We start from the raw sequence: 24,356 nt of genomic DNA, 5'->3' as shown, positions 1-24,356 counted from the left end.
GTCTTACATAAATCCAGCATAACCTCACAGCTCTCTGCCCTATCAAGGCTGCTTTGTGCCTGTACTAAGTATAATATTTAGATTCAATTATCAATCTATCTGGTTGTGTACAACCCACATCAGTGACCATCAGACTCTGAACTTCAATCCAAAGCTCTGACCCAGAGATAGAGACTCGGTCACTTCACCAGAAAAGCTCTGTTTCACATTTCCTTTTTGTTAATTCATTTGCACTTCATTGTCAGATGAGTGTGTGGTGTTATTTTGCCTATATTTAATAAAATTTAATAATATTCACGTATTAAAGGAGGCGTAGCATCGTGATAAAATCACTGGACTAGGAATACAGACAGTGAGGACTGCAGATGCTGGAGATCAGAGTTGAGAGGGTGGTGCTGGAAAAGCACAGCAGGTTAGGCAGCATCCGAGAGGCAGGAAAATCGATATTTCAGGCTGAAGCCCTTCATCAGGAAATAGGAATATGGAGACCCAGGCTAATGGTCTGGGGATCTGGATTTAACTTCATTCATAAACCTGGAATTGAAAGTTCCTCGCAGTGATGGTGACCATGAGTCTGTCATTGATATAAAAAACCATGTGACACATGAATGTCCTTCACTGAAGGCAATCCACCATCCTTACCTGGTCTGGCCTAGCAAACCAATCAGTTCAAGGGACAATTAGAGCTGGGGAATAAATGCTGGTTTTGTTAAAACACACCCACTTCCACTGAAAGAATTAAGCAAAACAATCTCATTGTTTCAATCTGGTTGATGGTTATATCTCAGGGTCAAGTTTGGAACACCTGAACTAAACAGGTTGAAAGAGTTAAATCAGGACTTCCTAATTATGTGACCAGAACCAAACTGAACTAAATTCTCTAAACACACTTTCAGGAACTTGTAAATGAACACATTCCCTCAGTGCTGCGCACGGAGTGTTTGCATAGATCACAGAACGTTCTGATGCAGAGGCAAGAGCACTAGCCGCTGAGGCATCTACAAGCTGGGAGGAAGAGTCTACTGTAAGAAATCTGGAGCCTATTTGAGGCCCCTCTGTGTTCCATATCGTTCCACTTTCATACCCACAATTATTCAATATCTTTCAGCAGTTTGTCATTGGCATATAATCAATGAAACTTCAACCAATCTTCTTCAAGACCACACTGAAAGAGAATTACCAGCTGCATTCCTATCATTCTCCCCATCAAACCCGATCACAATCATCTACTGTGTACAGCTGCCTGACAATTCTTCAATTTGGGACCATTCGCAGCGTGGGGCAGGAATACCAAGGCCGGGATTGGGGGGGTGGTGGGTGCTTTGTGAGCAAGTCTCTTGAGGTGCTGAAACATATCAGGAAAACGTTTGCAAAGCCACATAAGACCGTGTGCTGAATAGAGAAGTCCATCCAAAAACAAGGTAGTTATGAAGAAGTTTTATTAAAGGCTGATTCTGTCTCAACTGGAAATTGTGTCCAATTCTGGGTACCTCAGTTCAGGACCTGTTTGGGGGAAGATGTTGACCCTGGTGTATTGTCAGTGGTCTAGTAATCCAGAACCCCAGGTCTGGGACTGGTCAGCATGGATCTCATATGGCAGATGGTGGCATCTGAATTCAATTTGTAAATTTGAAATTTAAAGCTAGTTGAATGGGGACCATAATGCTATTACTGGAAAAACCAGCTGGAGAATTCTTTTTTTTCTCAGAGAGTTGTGAATCTGTGGAATTCTCTACCTCCCAGAGGGCAGTGGGAGATCAGTATTGGTGTCTGTTTAGGGAGGTGGTCAATTCTTAAAGATCAGACATCAGAAACAGCATTTCATATAAACAGGGCTTAGTCTTTCCACAGGAGAAAGTGAGGACTGCAGATGCTGGAGATCCGAGCTGAAAATGTGTTGCTGGAAAAGCACAGCAGGTCAGGCAGCATCCAGGGAACAGGAGAATCGACGTTTCGGGCATAAGCCCTTCTTCAGGGCTTATGAAGGGCTTATGCCCGAAACGTCGATTCTCCTGTTCCCTGGATGCTGCCTGACCTGCTGGGCTTTTCCAGCAACACATTTTCAGCTTTAGTCTTTCCACAACCAACCAATCAGATCGAACCTGTAACTGACAACCGGAAGCGGCAGATACAAACCACTATAAATGCCGGAGAAATGATCACAGAAGCGCTTCACAGGAGGCTCCCAAGCACTGAGGATGTCACCTAGACAGGGGACGAAGCGTCTGCAACACAAGTTCCCAGCTCGGCGAACAGAACCACAACAACGAGCACCCGAGCTACAAATCTTCTCACAAACTTCGAACCTCTATACTCCTGCTGCATCCAGTCAATTAACAGATCGCAGGGGCTTGGGAGAGACTGGAAGATTTGGAAACAATTTAGAGATTTTCTGGATTGAGAAGGCTTTTATCCCCAGCTTCAAGTAGAATGTGACCAGCCCACCTGCTGTTAGGTGACTGTGGAGGAATCAGCTCAGCAAAGTCGATCAGAAATCCGGTTTATTGCCTTCATTATTGGAAACCTGGCTTGGAGAGACCAGGGGATCTTTCTGCAATTGTTGCCAAACAATCCATTCTGGTTTTAGAATTCTGTTTTACAGACCCAAAGGTCAGTAAAGAAAATAACACAGAAGCTGTAGCGTTCTCTCCTAAAATCCAGATTCTCGGTAAAAGATCCGGAGAAACTGGCAGAGTTTAGAAATACCACTACTGAGTAAAACCTGAAGGGTAGATTATGACCAATCAAACTTAGATTGGTTGGAATCAGAACTAGATATTTACCATCACTCCATGGCTATCAGTAATTCAGCTTCATCAACAGGAAATCCAGTAGATGTGAGAAATCATCATGGGCAGCACAGTGGCTCAGTGGTTAGCACTGCTGCCTCACAGCACCAGGGTCCCAGGTTCGATCCCAGCCTTGGGTGACTGTCTGTGTGGAGTTTGCATATTCTCCCTGTATCTGTGTGGATTTGCTCTGGGTGCTCTGGTTTTCTCCCATAATCCAGAGATGTTCAGGTCAGGTGAATTGGCCATGCTAAGTTGCCCATAGTGTTCAGGGATGTATAGGTTAAGTGCATTAGTCAGGGTAATAGGGTAGGGGAATGGGTCTGGGTGGGTTACTTTGCGGAGGGTCGGTGTGGACTTGTTGGGCCCAAGGGCCTGTTTCCACACTGTACGGAATCTATGATCACATTCTATTCTTTGTTTCCAAAACTGTGGTCCACAGGGTATTCTTTCCTTGTTGTTTTGTTTTAAAATAAAATAATCTATGCTGAGTGTTGTGGATCTTTGTGTTTGTGTGCACGCACATGTGTGTCTGTCTTCTGGGTGTGTGTGTATATATGTCTTGTGTGAGGTGTGTGTGTGCGTGTGTATGTGTGTGTCTGTCTGTGTGGGTGGATGTATGTGTGCCTGAGTGTGTGTGAGAGAGAGAGAGAGAGAGAGAGAGACAGTGTTTGTGTGTGTTTGTGTGTGTCTGCCTGTGTGTAGGGGTGCATGTGTGTGTGTGTGAGAGAGAGAGGCAGCGTGTCTGTGTGTGGGGGTGTCTGGGGGTGTCTGGGGGAGTGTATGAATGTAAGTTTAACGGGAAATAGATTTAAATGAATCTTAATAAATGCTTTCAACTTGCTTTAAGAATCCACATGACACCAAGTTATAGACCAACAGGTTTATTTGAAACCCCAAGCATAGCTCCCCATCAGGTGGATGCGAGAACTCATCCCATCCTATCCTTTGTTTCAAAAACCATCACTCCACCTGGTGAAGGGGCAGCGCTCCAAAAGCTTGGGATTTCAAATAAACCTGCTGGACTATAACCTGGTGTCGCGTGACTCCTGACCATGTCCCCGCTAGTCCAACACAACCACTCCACATCAGGCTTTAAGAATGGGTTAGTTCTTAATATTATTATTTCAAGTTCATTTATGAAGCTTGATGATCAATCGAGCTAGGAATAAAAAAACTGGAACATTCAGCCATTTTGGTCACTGAATCGAGAAATGGGTATCTAATGATGCAACTGATGGAGTGGTGGAGCACAATTATCAGCACACTCTTCCTGTCACAGTCCAACAATGCAGGAGGAGGAGGCTCTATAAATATCCCCATCCTCAATGATGGAGGAGCCCAGCACATCAGGGTAAAGGATAAGGCTGAAGTGTGAGTGGATGATCCATCTCAGTCTCCTCCAGTGATCCCCAGCATCACAGAGACCAAGCTCCAGCCAATTTGATTCACTCCACGAGATATCAGGAAATGGTTGGAGACACTGGATACTGCAAAGGCTATTGGCCCTGATAATATTCCAGCGATAGTACTGATGACGTGTGCTCTGGAACTTGCCGCTCCCCGAGCCAAGCTGTTCCAGTGCAGTTACAACACTGACATCTACCCAACAATGTGGGAAATTGCCCACGTATGTCTTGTACATTAAAAGCAGGACAAATCTAACCTGGTCAATTCCCACCCCATCAGTCTACTCTCCATCCTCAGTAAAGTGATGGATGGTGTCAGTAACAGAGCTATCAAGCAGCACCTGCTCAGCAATAACCTGCTCAGTGATGCCCAGTTTGGGTCCCCCAGGGTCACTCAGCTCTTGACCTCATTACAGCCTCGGCTCAAACATGGACAAAAGAGCTGGATTCCAGAGGGGAGGGGAGGGGGACAGTCCCTGACATCAAGGCTGCATTTGACCGAGTGTGGCATCAAGGAGCCCTGGCAAAACTGGAATCAATGGGTATTGGGGGCAAACTCTCTGCTGGTTGGAGTCATACCTGACACATAGGAAGATGATTGTGGTTGTTGGAGGGTCAGTCATCTCAGCTCCAGGACATCTCTGCAGGAGTTCCTCAGGGTAGTGTCCTAGGCCCAACCATCTTCAGCTGCTTCATCAATGACCTTCCCTCCATCATAAGGTCAGGAGTGGGGATGTTCGCTGATGATTGCACAATGTTCAGCACCATTCACCACTCCTCAGATACTGAAGCAGCCCATGTCCAAATGCAGCAAGATCTGGAGAATGTCCAGGCCTGGGCTGACAAGTGGCATGTAACATTCACACCACACAAATGCCAGGCTATGACCATCACCAGTGAGGGAGAATGTAACCTTCACCATTTAATGGCGCAACCATCACTGAATCCCCCATTATCAACACCCTGGGGCTTACCATTGACCAGAAACTCAATTGTATAAAAAACAAAAGAAAATCAGAATCAAAAACAGAAATTGCTGGAAAAGCTCAGTAAGTCTGGTAGCATCTGTAGAGAGAAATCAAAGTTAATGTTTCAGGTAGAGTGATCCTTCCTCCACTGTGATTTTGATTAACCTGTCTCTAGTGAACCTGCAATTTTCCTTCATTTCCATGGAATTGAATCTCTACATGTTGGGTGTTACAAATGATACTTCAAAGGTAAAATGAGCCACAAAATGCTTGTAATCGCTTTAAGAGTTGGTCACGATGTAAACTATCAAATTAAGACAATAAAAATTAGGCTACAAAGAATTTCTCTTTAAAATGCCTGGCACGGACCATAGTTTGGATACCCTGGCAGTGTGCCACACAGCTGTGACTAAGAATGACACGATGGAATCAATCTCCATTCCAGGTTTAAACAAATTCCCAGAATTACTACAAACTCAAACCTGAATCAAATCTTTGGCATTTTCTGGGCAAATATACAGGAATAAAAATATAATCAATGGTCTTGGATTGGACTCAAGTCACAGACTTCCCAGGAGGAAACATTGTGAATGAGAACCAGGTGAAATCTAAGCTTTTACATACCTGCAGCCCAACAGCTGTTCACCATCTCCATTCCTCTGTCATTCCAGTCTTTCGTACACCACTCCCCCAGCCCCAATTCCAGTGTCTAACTTTTGACTGAGTCTTTAGCACCTGTACCTTATTGGAATTCTCACCTTAAACCGTTGGCTTTTCTCTTCTCCTACCTCTCTGACCAGGTCTGTCCGGTCCTGACCAGTCTCCCCCTTTGATTCAGTACCCTAATGGGAAAAAGCAGGTCAGTAAACCCAGCAATACTTGCAAAGGAAGATCCTGGAGCTCTGCTTTGAGGCATATGACAGGAGTCAGAACAAGTTTTACTGCATTTCCAAGGGCTGATTTGCTCAGTTGGCTGGACGGCTGGTTTGTGATGCAGAGTGACATGAACAGCGATGGTCCAATTCTTGCGCTAGCTGAGACTACCCATGAAAGACTCTCCCTCTCAACCTCTCCTGTGACATGGTGACCCTCAGGTTAAACCCCACCAGTCATCTCTCTAATGAGGGTTCAGGCCCCTAGCCTGGAAGGTCTATGGCTACTCTACCTTACAGATTTTTCCTTCTGGGTGTCAATTTGTTTGTCACATTATGTGCCATTAGAAATGCCTTTGGGCACGGTGCTATGTAAATGCATATTGGTTTTCTCCTTAATCCTCCTGACTGTGGCCCTCACTATCAGCGCTGGTCCCTGTGAGGGCAGTCTGAGCTGGGATTGTGGGGGTAAACCCTGGGGCTTCCCAATGGTGGGGGTGGGGGGGGGGGGGGGGGGGGTTGGAGGGGGCAAGTACAAAACCAGCAAACACAAATATCGTCACGTTCTAAATGAACCATGAGGCGATGGCGAAATGACCCAGCACCGTCAGCCTAACCCTGGGGGTTGCAACTCAAAACATAGAAAACCCCAACCCAAGGCCTGAGGAAGACCATTTGACAGTGGACTGATAATCCAGAGACACCATGTTCTGGGGCATGGGGGGAGGCATGGGTTAAAATCCTAGCATGGCAGGTAGTCCTATCTGAAATAAATTCTTTTTAAAGTCTGGAATTAAAAGTTTGCCAAATGGAAACCAGTGTCAATTATCAGAAAATGTCCTTCAGGGTAGTAAACTAAAGACCTTATCTGTTCTGGCTGACGTGTGACTCCAGACCACAAGTTGATCTGGGCAATTAGGAATGGGCAATAAATGCTGGCCCAGCCAACGATGCCCTCATCCCATGAACAAATAACAAACTCATTAGATATCTGCTCACAATTCACTGACTACCCCTACCATCACAGAGGCATTACCCAAAGTCCCTCTGGAAAGGAAGGTACAATCTGGGTTGGGGAGAAACTGTAAAATTGATATTGATTCAGGTTATTTCAAATCACAAAATCCTCACTGGGTGTAAACAGGGTATTCAGTCCACAATGATCATCCAAAGAACATCACACCCAGCCCCAGCTCCCTACCCTATTCCTGCAGCCCTGCATTTCCCATGGCCAACCCACCCAATCTGTACATCACTGGACTGTGGGAGGAAACCAGAGCATCCGGAGCAAACCCACGCAGACACGGGGAGAATGGGCAAGCTCCACACAGATAGTTGCCTGAGGGTGGAATCGAACCCAGGTCCCTAAAGGTGTGAGGCAGCTGTGCCAACCACTGAGCCACCATGTTGCCCTTTCAAGAGAAATGTTTGATGAAACGGGAATAGTACAGTCAACAACTCCAGTCAAATGCTGCTCCACCACCATTTTGATGATGTTCAATGTGACCATTGCTGGAATGTATCGTCAATCCCTCATGGCCCAGAGGGTACCTGGAATATTGTTGCAGCTGTACAAGACACTGGTGCGGCCGCACCTGCAGTATTGTGTACAGTTCTGGTCACCGCATTATAGGAAGGATGTGGAAGCTTTTGAAAGGAGATTTACTAGGATGTTGCCTGGTACGGAGGGAAGGTCTTATGAGGAAAGGCTGAGGGACTTGAGGCTGTTTTTGTTGGAGAGAAGAAGGTTGAGAGGTGACTTAATTGAGACATATAAGATAATCAGAGGGTTAGATAGAGTGGACAGGGAGAGTCTTTTTCCTCAGATGGTGAAGGGTAACATGAGGGGATATAGCTTTAAATTGACGGGTGATAGATTTAAGACAGATATCGGGGTAGTTTCTTCACTCAGCGAGTAGTAGGGGCATGGAATGGCCTGCCTCCAACAGTAGCAGACTCGTTGACAAATAGGGCATTTAAATAGGCATTGGACATACATATGGATAATAATGGAACGGTGTAGGTTAGATGGGCTTCAGAGTAATTTCACAGGTTGGTGCAATACCAGGGGCTGAGGGTCTGTACTGCGCTGTTCAATAGTAATGAAGAGTCAACCACATTGCTCTGGGTCTGGAGTCACATGTAGGCCTGAGTGGGCTGGCTGTTTCCTTCCCTGAGGTGGTGTGAGCTACCTTCCTTTCTGTGTTGTTGGCCGGGTTAGACACTATTACATTACCTTCCATCCCAGATCCTTTCAAAACCCAACTGTTGGCATTGATTTGCACTCTGGTCCAGTACACACTGAAAAAAGACTCGATAATTACGTCTTGTTGCATTTCCATTTCTGGAACACTGCAAATAAATCTATTGAGCACAATAACCGTTAACTGGAGTGTTAGCCTTCCCACAGAATGTCGATCTTTTCAAACTCCACATCACTTCCCTTTTCCTTTGTATTTTGAGTGAATTTGTCTTCCTCCACTTCCCCTATTCACAAAACATTTGACGCTGAAGAAACATTATTTTTTTCTCACCTCATCTACACATCGTGAGGTTGGAGATTTCTGACCAAGTGACTGAAGCATGGATTATGAGCTTGGGCTTAATTCAGACAGTGCCCTCCCAGCACCAAACATTGAATCATTCAAACCTTAATGCTCTGAGGCCAACCTGTCACAATTTAGCTCACAATTTATCGCCTTTAACCTCCCATTCCCCAAACTAGCTGCATTAACCACTTTGAAAGTCCTGTACACACCCGGTAACTCCTTTCTCACAATCCCGTAAATACGTATAACATTCAAACAGGGCCTGACAGTGTCAATGCAGCAGGGATGTTTCTAATGGGTGGAAGTCAAGAACCAGGAGACATGGTCTCTGGTCATTTAAGACTGAGATGGGGAAAGATTTCTGCACCCTGAGAGTGGTGAATGTGTGGAATCCTCTGTCACAGAAAATGGTGGAGGCTGAATCACTGGAAATATTCAGGAAAGAGCTAATTACATGTTTAGAGTTTAATTACATCAAGGGCTATGGAGAGAAACAGGAAGGTGGCATTGAGATCGAGGATCAGCCAGGATTGTACTGAATGGTGGCCCAGGTCTGAGGGGCCAAATGGCCTAGCCTGCTCCTATTTTCTGTGTTCCTGACCGTGTATGGGAGCTGATTACACAGGCGTACAGGTCGTGTATTGTGAAGGTTAATAAGCTTCAGTTTCTCATCAGTCCCTGTCAGTTTTCTCCTGAAAGGAGCCGACTGAGTCTCACTGCACCTGACGTTACCAAATAAAAGCAGCAGGACTTCCTGCAAAAGCAAGTGTCAATTAAAGACAGCAGCAAACACAAGGAGTAAGTGCCCAAGCAGCGGCTCACCCTTAACCCAGTCTCCAGTTCTGGGGAAAGGATCACTTGACCCGAAACGTTGATTCCGATTTCTCTCCACTGATGCTGCCAGACTTACTGAGCCTTTCCAGAAGCTTCTGTGTTTGCTCCTGTGGATCCTGTCCTATTGCCCACAGCTTTTCGGCACAGTCATTTCTATATCCAGATGGTGAACTCAGCCATCTCCTCCTCAAAGGATCAACAAGCTGAACCCTTTTGACAATTCCCTTAAATCTTTGACCTTTGTTAGCTAAGGTATATTTGAAAATTTTGAACACACCTGATTAGATTAGGTTAGATTTCCTACAGTGTGGAAACAGGCCCTTCGGCCCAACAAGTCCACACTGACTCTCTGAAGAGTAATCCACTCAGTCTCATTTCCCTCTGACTAATGCACCTAACACTATCAGCAATTTAGCATGGCCAATTCACCTGACCTGCACATCTTTGGACTGTGGGAGGAAACTGGAGCACCTGGAGGAAACCCACGCAGACACGGGGAGAATGTGCAAACTCCACACAGACAGTTGCCCGAGGCTGGAATCAAACCTGGGACCCTGGTGCGGTGAGGTAGCAGTGCTAACTACTGAGCCACCGTGCCGTCCCAATTAAATTAAATCTCCCGTTATAAGCTTATCCTTTCAAAGGTGAGCAATCTCTGCATAGTTCGGAATCACAGGATTGTTACTGAATACCCTCTGATACCCTCCTGAACACCTCAATCAAACCTGCCCCCATCCCATTTCCAGGCAGCACATCCAGACCCTAACTATCCACTGGGTGGAAAACATTTTTCTCACGTTGCCCTTCCTTCTTTTGAACATCACTTTCGTTTGAAGCTGTCTGGGGCTTGTTTCCTCTGTGAGTGGGAACAACTCCTCCCAACCTACTCTCTCCAGCTCACTCATGAGTTTGGAAACCTCGACCGAATCTCCTCTTCAATCTGTCCACATCACTGAAGGTTTCTCATTCCTGGAATCATCTCTGTAAATCATTGCTGAACTCTCCCTCCTGTGTTCACACCAACTGAACTCCCCTGTCCCCACAAATAACCTGATGAACCAGTTCCAGCTAATTATTTGCCTTCCTTTACATCCTGGTTCTCGAACATTCCCATGGGGATCAGGACTGACCTTGACACACAATCCTTGTAGGTTTCGCAGCTTCTTCTTTCTCCCCAGGCAGTGTCCACCATTCCCTCGTCCGTTAGGATTGCTCAGTCTGCCTCAGAGACACCCTCCTTGCATTTCTCCCTGACACAGCTTTATTGGTGGGTGCAGGTTACTGCGAGTAAATCAGACTGCCTCTGTCCCTCACAAATATCATCCGCAAAGTCTGCACATTACGTAGTTTCATTTATACAACATTAACCATCGATAAGATGACACTATTGCCTGCTGTTTGTCCCCCTCTTCTTTTAAGCTCTCACTCTGAAGAGAAATGTGAACTCCTCCCTTTATTTCTCCAAAATAGCAGATGAAGTCAGCTGCAGTCAGATTGCCAATGTGAAGGAGAAAATGTGTGTGGGCCCAATAGAAGGGCCATTGTGCCTTCTTTCAGAAATGGCTGTCAGCCCAACTTGTATCATCAATGTACACATCACACAGACCCACAACAGCACCAGCTCCGAAACACCTTCACTCCACATCACACAGACCCACAGTCACACAGCAGTAGAACATAGAACAATACAGCACAGAACAGGCCCTTCGGCCCACGATGTTGTGCCAAACATTTATCCTAGCTTAAGCACCCATCCATGTACCTATCCAATTGCCGCTTAAAGGTCACCAATGATTCTGACTCTGCCACTCCCACAGGCAGCGCATTCCATGCCCCCACCACTCTCTGGGTAAAGAACCCACCCCTGACATCTCCCCGATACCTTCCACCCTTCACCTTAAATTTATGTCCCCTTGTAACACTCTGTTGTACCCAGGGAAAAAGTTTCTGACTGTCTACTCTATCTATTCCTCTGATCATTTTATAAACCTCTATCAAGTCACCCCTCATCCTTCGCCGTTCCAATGAGAAAAGGCCTAGCACGCTCAACCTATCCTCGTACGACCTATTCTCCATTCCAGGCAACATCCTGGTAAATCTTCTCTGCACCCTCTCCAAAGCTTCCACATCTTTCCTAAAGTGAGGCGACCAGAACTGCACACAGTACTCCAAATGTGGCCCTACCAAGGTCCTGTACAGTTTCAACATCACCTCACGACTCTTGAATTCAATCCCTCTGCAAATGAACGCTAATACACCATAGGCCTTCTTACAAGCTCTATCCACCTGAGTGGCAACTTTCAAAGATCTATGAACATAGACCCCAAGATCCCTCTGCTCCTCCACCTCACTAAGAACCCTACCATTAACCCTGTATTCCGCATTCTTATTTGTCCTTCCAAAATGGACAACCTCACACTTGACAGGGTTGAACTCCATCTGCCACTCCTCAGCCCAGCTCTGCATCATATCTAAGTCCCTTTGCAGCCGCAACAGCCCTCCTCACTATCCACAACTCCACCAATCTTCGTATCGTCTGCAAATTTACTGACCCACCCTTCGACTCCCTCTTCCAAGTCATTAATTAAAAATTACAAACAGCAGAGGACCCAGAACTGATCCCTGCGGAACTCCACTCGTAACAGGGCTCCAGGCTGAATATTTACCATCTACCACCACTCTCTGACTTCGACTGGCCAAATGTCCCACTATCCCATGCCTCCTGACTTTCCGCATAAGCCTACCATGGGGAAGCATTATCAAATGCCTTACTAAAATCCATGTATACTACATCCACTGCTCTACCCTCATCCACATGCTTGGTCACCTCCCCAAAGAATTCAATAAGACTTGTAAGGCAAGACCTACCCCTCACAAATCCGTGCTGGCTGTCCCTAATCAAGCAGTATCTTTCCACATACTCATAAATCCTATCCCTCAGTACCCTTTCCATTACTTTGCCTACCACCGAAGTAAGACTAACTGGCCTGTAATTCCCGAGGTCATCCCTATTCCCTTTTTTGAACAGGGGCACAACATTCACCACTCTCCAGTCCCCTGGTACCACCCCCGTTGACAGTAAAGATGAAAAGATCATTGCCAACGGCTCTGCAATTTCCTCTCTTGCTTCCCACATAATCCTAGGATATATCCCGTCAGGCCCGGGGGACTTGTCTATCCTCAAGTTTTTCAAAATGCCCAACACATCTTCCTTCCTAACATGTATCTCCTCTAGCTTACCAGTCCGTTTCATAATCTCCTCTTCTACAATACGGTCCCTCTCATTTGTAAATACTGAAGAAAAGTACTCATTCAAGACCTCTCCTATCTCTTCCGACTCACTACACAGTCTCCCACTACTGTCCTTGATCGGACCTACCCTCGTTCTCGTCATTCTCATGTTTCTCACATACGCATAAAATGCCTTTGGGTTATCCTTGATCCTACCCGCCAAAGATTTTTCATGCCCTCTCTTAGCTCTCCTAATCCCTTTCTTCAGCTCCCTTCTGGCTATCCTGTATCCCTCCAACGCTCTGTCTGAACCTTGTTTCCTCAACCTTATGTAAGCCTCCTCCTTCCTCCTTACAAGACATTCAACCTCCCTCGTCAACCAAGGTTCCCTCACACGACCATCTCTTTCCTGCCTGACAGGTACATACATATCAAGGACACGTCGCATCTGTTCCTTGAAAAAGTTCCACATTTCCACGACATCCTTCCCTGACAGCCTATGCTCCCAACTTATGCTCCTCAGATCCTGTCTTGCAGCATCGTATTTACCCTTCCCCCAATTGTAAAACCTACCCTGTTGCACGCACCTATCTCTCTCCATAACCAAGGTGAAAGTCACAGAATTGTTGCCATCTTCCTCTGCTGACAAGGCATCCAGTCAGATTTCCTCAGTCAGTGTAGGAATCAATGACACTCCAACAATGCGGCACTCCCTCAGTACTGACCCTCCAACAGTGCAGCACTCCCTCAGTACTGACCCTCCAACAGTGCGGCACTCCCTCAGCACTGACCCTCTGACAGTGTGGCACTCCCTCAGTACTGACCCTCCAACAGTGCGGCACTCCCTCAGTACTGACCCTCCAACAGTGCAGCACTCCATCAGTACTGACCCTCCAACAGTGCTGAGGGAGTGCCACACTGTCACAGGATTAGTGCTGAGGGAGTGCTGCACTGTTGAAGTGTCAGTACTGATGGAGTGGCACACTGTTGGAGGGTCAGTGCTGAGGGAGTGCCGCACTGTTGGAGGGTCAGTACTGAGGGAGTGCCACACTGTTGGAGGGTCAGTGCTGAGGGAGTGCCGCACTGTTGGAGGGTCAGTACTGAGGGAGTGCCACACTGTTGGAGGGTCAGTACTGAGGGAGTGCCACACTGTCAGAGGGTCAGTGCTGAGGGAGTGCCGCACTGTTGGAGGGTCAGTACTGAGGGAGTGCCACACTGTTGGAGTGTCAGTACTGAGGGAGTGCCACACTGTTGGAGTGTCAGTACTGAGGGAGTGCCACACTGTTGGAGTGTCAGTACTGAGGGAGTGCCACACTGTTGGAGTGTCAGTACTGAGGGAGTGCCACACTGTTGGAGGGTCAGTACTGAGGGAGTGCCACACTGTCAGAGGGTCAGTGCTGAGGGAGTGCCACACTGTCAGAGGGTCAGTGCTGAGGGAGTGCCGCATTGTTGGATGGTCAGTACTGAGGGAGTGCCACACTGTTGGAGTGTCAGTACTGATGGAGTGCCACACTGTTGGAGTGTCAGTACTGAGGGAGTGCCACACTGTTGGAGTGTCAATACTGAGGGAGTGCCACACTGTCAGAGGGTCAATGCTGAGGGAGTGCCACACTGTTGGAGTGTCAGTACTGAGGGAGTGCCACACTGTTGGAGGGTCAGTACTGAGGGAGTGCCACAGTGTTGGAATTGGTGTGTTTCACATGAATTTAAACTGTGGATAACAAAGATCTGTGGGCCAGCAGCCAGACAGCCACAGATGATTGCTGGTCAATAATTATTCACCAAGTGACCACACACACAGACACACACACACAGACACACACACAGACACACACACACACACACAGACACACACACACACACACAGACACACACACACACACAGAGCAGGTTCTCTGATCTGGATGACTTTGTTGTCTGTGTGGAATGTCACAGTCATGTCTTCCTACATTATAACTCCAATCCCACTTCAAAAACAGAGCTTTGGTTATGAACCATAATGGAATGTGCTGACCCTGCAGAAGCCAGTGCAGAAATGGAAGGAAATCTGGGAAAGAGAGAGGGAACGGAGGGATAGGGCAGGGGTTACCTTTCTCACTGCCACCTGCATTCTGCAGGGGCTTGTTCTTATCGATGCTGTTGAAACTCTGGCTCCGTCTGTTCAAGCTGTTGGCTCCCTGGACCTTGGTCGTGCTCCCTGCCGCTGAGCCCCTGGAGGGTCCTGGGAGTCTGCAAGGCAATAGAAGGATTACAGAAGTGGGCATGCTGTAGGTGGAAAGGTAATACCTGTGTCAATGTACCCACCTGTCAGCTTTAATCATTCATGGCACAGCCTCACACGCTTCCCTATTCCACACCAGCCTCTGCCTGCCATGGGGCTGAGCCATGTTTTTATTCAACAGAAAGCTGCCCAGACCAGCTCAGTTCCAACATCAACAGGTTCTGGGGCCTTTCCAACCATTAATGTTTACCTCCTGATCTCTCCCTCCTTCCCCACACCCCACTACAACAAGTTTCAATCAGGACTCTGCAAACGCTGAGGTAACCTGTGACCCACTCAAACCCTCTTGGAAAAAGCAGAAAATTCATGTTCAATGTTGATCCTTGCTGTGAAAATATTTGCACTCAGATTAAAAAAGACAGAAAAATCAATGTTAACAGCAGGTTGGAGACAGGGAGGAACATCAATTCTTTTAAAATTCCTCATTGTCAAGTTACTAATTGTGCTAAACGTCAATGTGGATGTAGTGAGAGGGAGGGGGGTGACAAAAGGTGATGTTTCATGTTGATCAGAGCAGTTTTGTTTCAGACACACTCAGGTCTAACGTGCAAATGCAGTCAGGATGAAACTCTCTGGAACAGGGAGGCATGTTTGACTTTGCATCTAAACTGGTCAAGTGCTCAGTAACTGATAAACATTTCACACAGCGAGTGTATGCCACAAATAGACACAATAAATGGAGTTCAATTAGTCTATGTCAGCGCCTCTTGCTCCAACCTCTTGTTAACTTTCCACACATAAAGAACTGTAGATGTTTAATGGTGTTACTATCACGGAATACCCCAGTACCACTGACCAGAAACTGGACTTGCCACGTAATCACAGTGGCTACAGGAGCAGGTCAGAGCTAGGAATCCCGTAGGGAGTAACTCACCTCCTGACTCCCCAAAGCCTGTCCACCATCTACAAGGCACAAGTCAGGAGTGTGAGGGAATACTCCCCACTTGCCCTGGATGGGGGCAGTTCCAAAAACATTCAAGAAGCTCAACACCATCCAGGACAAAGCAGCCCACTTGATTGGCACCACATCCACAAACATCCACTCCCTCCACCACCGACACTCAGTAGCAGCAGTGTGTACCATCTACAAGATGTACCGCAGAAATTCACCAAAGATCCTCAGACAACACCTTCCAAACCCATGACCACTTCCATCTAGAAGGATAAGGGCAGCAGATACATGGGAACACCACCCCCTGCAAGTTCCCCTCCAAGTAATTTACCACCCTGACTTGGAAATACATCGCCGTTCCTTCACTGTCGATACAACGCCCACATACACTTAATGAATTTTAAAAATTGTTGGGAATGTGAAAAAGAAACAGAAAATGCTGGAATACTCACCAGCTCAGGCCCCTGTCTGGGGGCTAGGGGAACAGGAGGGCAACGTTGGAGAGAGAGTGAGCTCATGTTTCAGGTCAATGGTCTATCGTCAAACACACTGACTTCTGATGAAGGGTCATCGAGCTGAAACATTAGCTTTGTTTCTGCATCGATGCTGGAAATCCAGCTAGCAATCCCCAGTGTTTCCTGTTAGTATCGCCTTCCTTCAGTCTTTCTTATCTTTCTGTTCCCTCGGGTTCTCTCTCCCTCAGCATTAATCCAAGTTACCCCTTCAATGTAACCCCTTTCCCCTCAATCACTCCCTGTGGGAGCTCAAACTCTGTTCTCCCCACTCTCTCCTGAATTTCATTTTGGATTTATTACTCACCATCTTATTTTAACGGTTTATTTTCTATTCATTTAAAATGAATGTCCATTTTGCCCTTGTAACTCTTGGCTGTGTCAAAGGTAAGTTTCTCACTAACTCATCATTCAGTGATTATTTGCAGTTCGTGTACAAATAAACTAAAGTCCGCAGAGAATCAGCCTCATAGTCTTTTCATCTCAACAAACCAAGCATCACCTCCCCTCTGGTGAATGGTCATGAGTGCAAGACCTTGGCACGAACCCTTCCTGAAAAATGCCAGAAAATAACAAGCCATGGCCCACTCAGTGACAATTCAACGCTGTCTTGAGAGATCACAAGTTGAGTAATTTGTTCAGGTCTGGCCCCATGCCTCAGAAAGGAAATATTGATTTTGGAGGGATATCCCACAGATTCACCAGAATGATACCAGAGCTGAAAAGGTTACATTGTGAGACATGTTGCAGAAACTAGCCTTGCCTCCACTTGAATACAGTGCATTAACGGGCGAGCTCATTGAAATGAAAAGATTCAATAGGACAGAGAGCAAATATTTCCTCTGGTGGTGTTGGTAGGCCAGGGGATACGGGTGGGAGTGGACAGGAGTGTGGAGAGAGTCCAGAACTTTCCAAAATTCCTGGAACAATACCAAACTCTAATCATCCTTGAAAATGTGGTGAACATGTATAACACTGTCAGGGAGAGAATTCCAGGATTTTGATCCAGCGACACTGAAGGAACAGTGATATATTCCCAAGTCAGGATGGTGAGGGGCTTGGAGGGGAACTTGCAAGGGGTGGTGTCCCCATGTATCTACTGCCCTTGTCCTTCCAGATGGAAGTGGTCATGGGTTTGGAAGGTGCTGTCTGAGGATCTTTGGTGAATTGCTGCAGTGTATCTTGTAGATTGTACACACTGCTGCTACTGAGTGTTAATGGTGAAGTAATGTTTGGTGAATCCCTGCACTGTACCCATTAGTCATTTGGTAGTAGAAGACTTGAAGATTGCTGAAGAAAGACACATTTTGACAAATATTTCATCCTGCACTCATCAGGACATTGTGCAAGAATACCAGTTCAAGGGGAAAACCAACATTTATACTGAATAAGAGGAAAGTGCTGATTGGTTAGCAAATGCCCCCAGACAGGTAGAGGCATTGCCTTGCACCAATCAATGTTGATTGACAGTTAACAGCCGATTGTCTTTTCAATTTTAAACTAGGCAGACTGACTCCGATTGGTCAGGTCATTGCCCTGAGAAATGAATCAACAAATGGCTGTTCCCAATTTTGCTGACTTGAAACAGTTGCAGTGTATGAACATTAAAATAAAACAAAGAACTGGCAGATGCTGAAAACCTGAAGCAAAAACAGAAAGTACTGCAGAAACTCAGCAGGGTCTGGTAGCATCTGTTGAGAGAAAGCACAGTTAACATTTCGGGTCCAACGTGACACTTCATCAGAACCATTCTGAAGAAGGATCATTGGATGTGAAATGTTCTCTCTCCACAGATGTTGCCAGACATGCTGAGTTTCTGCAGCAATTGCTGGTTTTTGTTTCAGTGCATGAACATGTTCTTCTTGACTACAACAAACAGGGCTCTGAGCATTAATATATCGAGCTTCCAGTACATCACACTGTGAGCCTAACAGATAATGCTGAATCGGTTGTTAGGGTAATTCCTCACAGATTCAGGATTATCCAGCAAGTGTTGTCCAATTACAAAACCCGATCTGTTGCTGGACGCTGTGTTGGGTAGTTGGAAAGTGTGAGCTGATGGGGATGGTCAGCACCACAGTTTCCTCTGGATTGTGCAGCTGTTCCAAGGTCCTGTGCACGTGCCCAGCACAGCAGTGACTCTCTAGTCCGGAAGTCACTTCCATGCATGTGACCTCAGAGGCCCAGACGACTGAGAAGCAAATTAGAGGGAATGCTGGTTCCATCAGGCAAACGCAGCCTGGATTCAGGAAGGGAAGGTGCAAGACAGCTCACCTCAGGTGGAGCTCAAACCTTTGAGATTCCTTACCTTTGCAGGGTAACCTGAGGTAGACTGGGCATTTTTCAGCACCTTGATTTATCTCCTTAGGCTCTTTCATGAGTTTGCTCGACATACAGGGGGGAATGTTCTGATTGGGGGTGCCAGTGTCCCACACAATGGCCTTGATGCTCCTGATTTCAGCATCAAGCATCCAGTGAACAGAGGGGGACTCAGGCCATAGTTCTCAGGATCTCTGATGAGATCAATCTTATTGCATGTGGAACAGGAGAAATTCCAAGCTTGAATGTGAGCACTGAAGGAAGGTTTGTGGGAGACAGTGGTAGAGAATCCCTGACTGATCTCTCAATGAGAACATCAAGGAAAGTGAGATTCTTTGATTTCTTTCCATTTCAAAGGTGACTTTGGGGGCATGATGGAGCCTATGAAGAGACGAGGAAATTCTAACTTTCAGGGCTACAAATTCAAGTACAGGACATGTATTACCTCTACATTAGAAGTGATCAGGAGAAGGAGGTGAGGTATCCTTTTATCGTGACCATATTTCTTATGGAATCTAGTTGCCATTCAATGGCTCGGTTCTTAGGGCAATGCTCTGACCAATCAGGGTCAACCTGCCCGGCTTAAAATTTAAACAAAAACTAATTGTTAACAGTCACTCATCATTAACTTGTGCCTTTTCCATGAAAAGACCTCCACCAATCAGACTTCACTTGACAATCCTGCCCTGTCCTGCATTATAAATGCGGGATTTCCCCTTGAATTGATATCCTTGTGAAATGTCCTGATGGGTTCAAGACAAAAAGCTTCAACATCATCATGCCGACTGGAATTACCACGAAGTGTAACACAATTGTGAGCTGCTACTAAATTACTACGCTGTTACCTACAAACAGTTGCTGAATCAAAGTTACAGTTCAGTTTGTGGTGATGGTGATGTTGATGGAGGGGGATTCAGTAATCAATGTCAAACTGAGGTGGCTAGATTCTCTCTTGCTAACAATGGTCATTGACTGACACTTGTGCAACATAAATATTTAATTACTGACGTCAACAGGTTTTTTACCAGATAAAGATATTAAGAATTGTGGAAGCAGGTAAATGGATTAAGATACAGATCAACATGGATCTAAACTGAGTGATGGTACAGGCGTGACTGGCCTCCTTGTTGTGTTGCCACGTTCAGAGGATTGAGAAAGCTGAATGTTTCTCTACACATGTGGAGCCTGCAGTTTTATGTACAGCTTAGTCTGTGGTTTGCCAGACTTGCCCTGGGAATCATTTAATGCTGTCACTCTGTAGTGAGTTCACTAATCAGCCCCAGATTCCGGAATCATTGTTTGTCATACAGTAACAACTCAGTTAAAAGGACATTAGAAAAATCTCTAACATCAAAGCAGAAATGTAATCTCAAACAAACTTGGGAACTAAGTCTTCAAAGAGTGAGAAATAAAAATGCCCCAAATGGCCAGGGAAACCGAACAGAGAATTGGTGCCAAGGCAAGACTTCTGTCTGGATTTGACTCTTTGTGATCACATACTGAAGTGCATGTTGTGGCCCAGATGGTGTAATGGGTGAAGATGGTGAAGTTATTGCTGTTCACTAAGACTGACTGCAACGTCTGGAGACTATCCATAGGCAGAGCAAGGACTGTACTCTCATCCATATCTTGCACTTTAAGAGTTTTATCCAGACTATAACCCAAATACAATTAAAAATGTGTAAACAATTACCACTTCAACACTGTTGTACAATTGTTAATATAATACGAAAACACCGAGTCAATAAAGAGAAACTATTGTTTGGGGATTCTAGAGCGAGGGACAGGTTCTGAGAATGAGGGCCTGAGTGTCCAGGAACAATGTTAGGGAGCACTTGGACACACAATGGGTGGGAGGGATTTGAAACTCTCTCCCACAAACAACAGTGAAAGCTGGATCAGTTATTAATGTTAAACCTGAGATAGATAAAGTTTTAGTTCAGCACAGATGTAAAGGGATATGAACCAAAGGCAGGTGCATGGGTTTCAGCCACAGATCAGCCATGGATGGTGGAACAACATGGAGCTAAACGACCGACTCCTGTTCTATGTTTCCCAATTCTGGACAATGTTATACGTTAGTTAATAAGGTAAAACTGGCTTTATAAGCACACTAAATTCATAATGACACCTTCACTGGACCCAAAAAACCAATGGCATGTTTAAGGACAGTCATATTTCATCATTAAAAAAGAAATTCCACATATTTATTCATTTTTAAAACTTAATATTTTAGCTTCAATTATCAATTGCATTGATAATTTATTTCACTATCGGAACAATTAAATCAAATTTTATAGAGAGTAAGATATGGGGGGAAGGCCGGATTATGAGCTTCTTGTAGATAGTACACACTGCTGCTACTGAGCGGTGGTGGAGGGACTGGATGCTTGTGGATGTGGTGCTAATCAAGCTGTTGCTTTGTCCTGGATGGTGTCGAGCTTCTTGAGTGTTGTTGGAACCGCCCCCATCCAGGGGCAAGTGGGGAGTATTCCATCACACTCCTGACATGTGCCTTGGAGATGGTGGACAGGCTTTGGGGAGTTGGGAGGTGAGTTACTCATTCTCTTATCTGCTCTAGTGGCCGCTGCGTTTTTGTATTGCAAGTCCAGTTGAGTTTTTGGTCAATGGTAACCCCATTGATAGTGGGAGAATTCAGTGACAATAGCAGCATTGAGTGTCAAGAGGCAATAGTTAGATTGTATCTTATTGGTGATGGTCAGTGTCAGGCATTTGTCTGGTTGATGCTACTTGCTATTTGTCAGCCCAAGCCTGGATACTGTCCAGCTTGTGGACTGCTTCAGTATCTGAGGAGTGGTGAATAGTGCTGAACACTGTGCACTCATCAGTGAACATCCCCACTCCTGGCCTTATGACGGAGGGAAGGTCATTGATGAAGCAGCTGAAGGTGGTTGGGCCTAGGAACTACCCTGAGGAACTCCTGCAGAGATGGCCTGGAGCTGAGATGACTGACCTCAGGAGTCAAAACACTTGCAGAAGACACAAAGATTGGTGGAGTTGCTGATAGTGCTGACAATTGTGAAAGGATACAACAGGATACAGATAGATTGGCAACTCAGGCACAGAAATGCCAGATGGAGTTTAATCCAGACAAATGGGAGGTGATGTATGTTGGAGGATCAAATTTAGGGGTGAACTATAATGGAAATGGCAGGACCCTTAGCAACACGAACATCCAGAGGGATCTGGGCGTGCAGGTCCACAGCTCCCTCAAAGTGGCAGCACAGTGGGCAAGGCGGGAAGGAATGTGGCCTGCTTACCTTCATCGGCTGGGGCATGGACTACAAGAGTTGGCAAACCATGTTAGAGCGATATAAAACCCTTGTTAGGCTGCATTTGGCGTATTGTGTGCAGTTTTGATCACCACACTATCAAAGAGTTTGGAAGCTTTGGAGAGAGTGCAGAGATGGTTCACCAGGATGTGGCCTGGTCTCGAGGGCATTGGCTATGGGGAAAGGTTAAAAAGATTAGGATGGTTTTCACTGGAAGGACAGTGGCTGAGAGGAGATCTGATAGAAGTCTACATAATTGTGAGAGGCATGGATAGGCTGCATAGTCAGAGGCTTTATCCCAGGGTTAATGTTTCAATTACAGGGGGCACAGGTTCAAGGTGGGAGGGGGAAAGTTGAAGGGAGATGTGCGAGGGAAGTTTTTCATTCAGAGAGGGGTAGGAGCCTGGAACACAATGCCAGAAGAGGTGGGGGAATCAGGCACTTTGGTGACATTTAAGAGGCATCTGGATGGTTACATGAATAGGGAGGGAACAGAGGGATATGGGTTTTTTTAGTTTAGTTAAAGCATGATGATCGGCACAGGCTTGGAGGGCCGAAGGGCCTGTTCCTGTGTTGGACTTCCCTTTTGTTGTTTTGTTTCCTATGGGCCAGGTTTTCCCCCCAATACCCACTGATTCCAGTTTTGCCAGGGCTCCTTGATGCCACACTCGGTCGAATACAGCCTTGATGTCAGGGACTGTCCCTCTCCCCTCCCCTCTGGAATCCAGCTCTTTTGTCCATGTTTGAGCCGAGGCTGTAATGAGGTCAGGAGCTGAGTGTCCCTGGGGGGAACCCAAACTGGGCGTCACTGAGCAGGTTATTGCTGAGCAGGTGCTGCTTGATAGCTCTGTTACTGACACCGTCCATCACTTTACTGAGGATGGAGAGTGGGCTGATGGGGTGGGAATTGGCCGGGTTGGGCTTGTCCTGCTTTTTGTGAACCAGCTGGAAGCTCCCAAAGCTGGGTGTACCTAGTTTGTTTTCCCCAGTGACATTTCACTGAGAGAATCTGAAAGTCTCCAGGACGAGTGAAGGAGTCTCTGCACTACCTCGCCATTCCACAGTAATGTGCTGCCACCTGCTGGATACTGAAACAATTCAGCCTGTCATTAAAGGCAGGGTCTTTCTGTAAGGAAACACAAGGGCTCTGCTTATTCCTAAAGCTGTACGATGTCATTACATAATTTATTGTCCTCTCTCACCTGAATTTAATAGTACTCCCACTCCCACTCCCCCTATTTTTCTTCCTTTCTCTGTCCCTGGTCTTCCTGTCTCTGTTTAACTATCTATCCCTCTCCCTCTGTCTTTCTGTGTGTGTATTTCTCTCTCTCTGTCACTGTTTATTTATCACTCTCTCTCTCTCTCTCTCTCCCCCTCTCTCTGTCACTGTTAAACTTTCCTGTATCTTTAACGTTACATTTTCAAACAGACAAATTAAAGCAGATTGAGGCCAATCAAAATGGAGATGGGAATCTCAGGCTTCAGGCTCAATGATTGGCTATTCCGCTGAACAATGATTGGCTATTCCGCTGGACAATGATTGGCTATTCCGCTGGACAATGATTGGCTATTCTGCTGGACAATGATTGGCTATTCCGCTGGACAATGATTGGCTATTCTGCTGGACAATGATTGGCTATTCCGCTGGACAATGATTGGCTATTCTGCTGGACAATGATTGGCTATTCCGCTGAACAATGATTGGCTATTCCGCTGGACAATGATTGGCTATTCCGCTGGACAATGATTGGCTATTCCGCTGGACAATGATTGGCTATTCCGCTGGACAATGATTGGCTATTCTGCTGGACAATGATTGGCTATTCCGCTGGACAATGATTGGCTATTCTGCTGGACAATGATTGGCTATTCCGCTGGACAATGATTGGCTATTCTGCTGGACAATGATTGGCTATTCCGCTGGACAATGATTGGCTATTCTGCTGGACAATGATTGGCTATTCCGCTGGACAATGATTGGCTATTCTGCTGGACAATGATTGGCTATTCCGCTGGACAATGATTGGCTATTCCGCTGGACAATGATTGGCTATTCTGCTGGACAATGATTGGCTATTCTGCTGGACAACCGGCACATTCTTTTCCAGAGTTTACAATGGAGAACAGTTTGCTCAGTTTTCAAAAATGGTAAAACATTTGTTATTTTGCCCCATTCTTGTGGTCCATTTGGACCCCAGTGAACACAGGACCAAATGAAATGGGAGACAGAGGAACAATTCAGCCCATCAAGTCTGCTCCAACATTCAGGATGATCATGGCTTATCTTCCAAATCAACTACACTTTCCCACCATCTCCACATGCATTAATTCATTTAGGATCCAAAATCAATTCATCTCAGCCTTGACTATTCACCACCAGAACATCGGCAGCTCTCCAGGCTAGAGA

General features: G+C 46.0%; 1 protein-coding gene across 16 annotated transcripts in view; it reads right to left on the bottom strand.

Moving 5' to 3' along the window:
- nav3 (neuron navigator 3) overlaps nt 1-24,356 on the bottom strand; it is a 639,300-nt gene that overhangs the window by 452,751 nt on the left and 162,193 nt on the right. For 15 of the 16 annotated variants that reach the window (XM_087996953.1, XM_087996954.1, XM_087996961.1 and 12 more), the window contains one exon: nt 14,742-14,881. In XM_087996953.1, the coding sequence (XP_087853079.1) occupies nt 14,742-14,881 (140 nt within the window). Of the gene's footprint in view, nt 1-10,551; nt 10,818-14,741; nt 14,882-24,356 lie in introns of those variants that run through there. The other variant, XM_087996967.1, reaches the window with a different exon arrangement.

Source organism: Chiloscyllium plagiosum, unplaced genomic scaffold (genome assembly GCF_037043375.1).
Source record: "Chiloscyllium plagiosum isolate Xiang-an unplaced genomic scaffold, Cpla_swu_hap1 HiC_scaffold_19, whole genome shotgun sequence".
In the NCBI taxonomy this organism is placed as follows: Eukaryota; Metazoa; Chordata; class Chondrichthyes; order Orectolobiformes; family Hemiscylliidae; genus Chiloscyllium; species Chiloscyllium plagiosum.
This window is presented reverse-complemented; position numbering and strand designations above follow the sequence as displayed.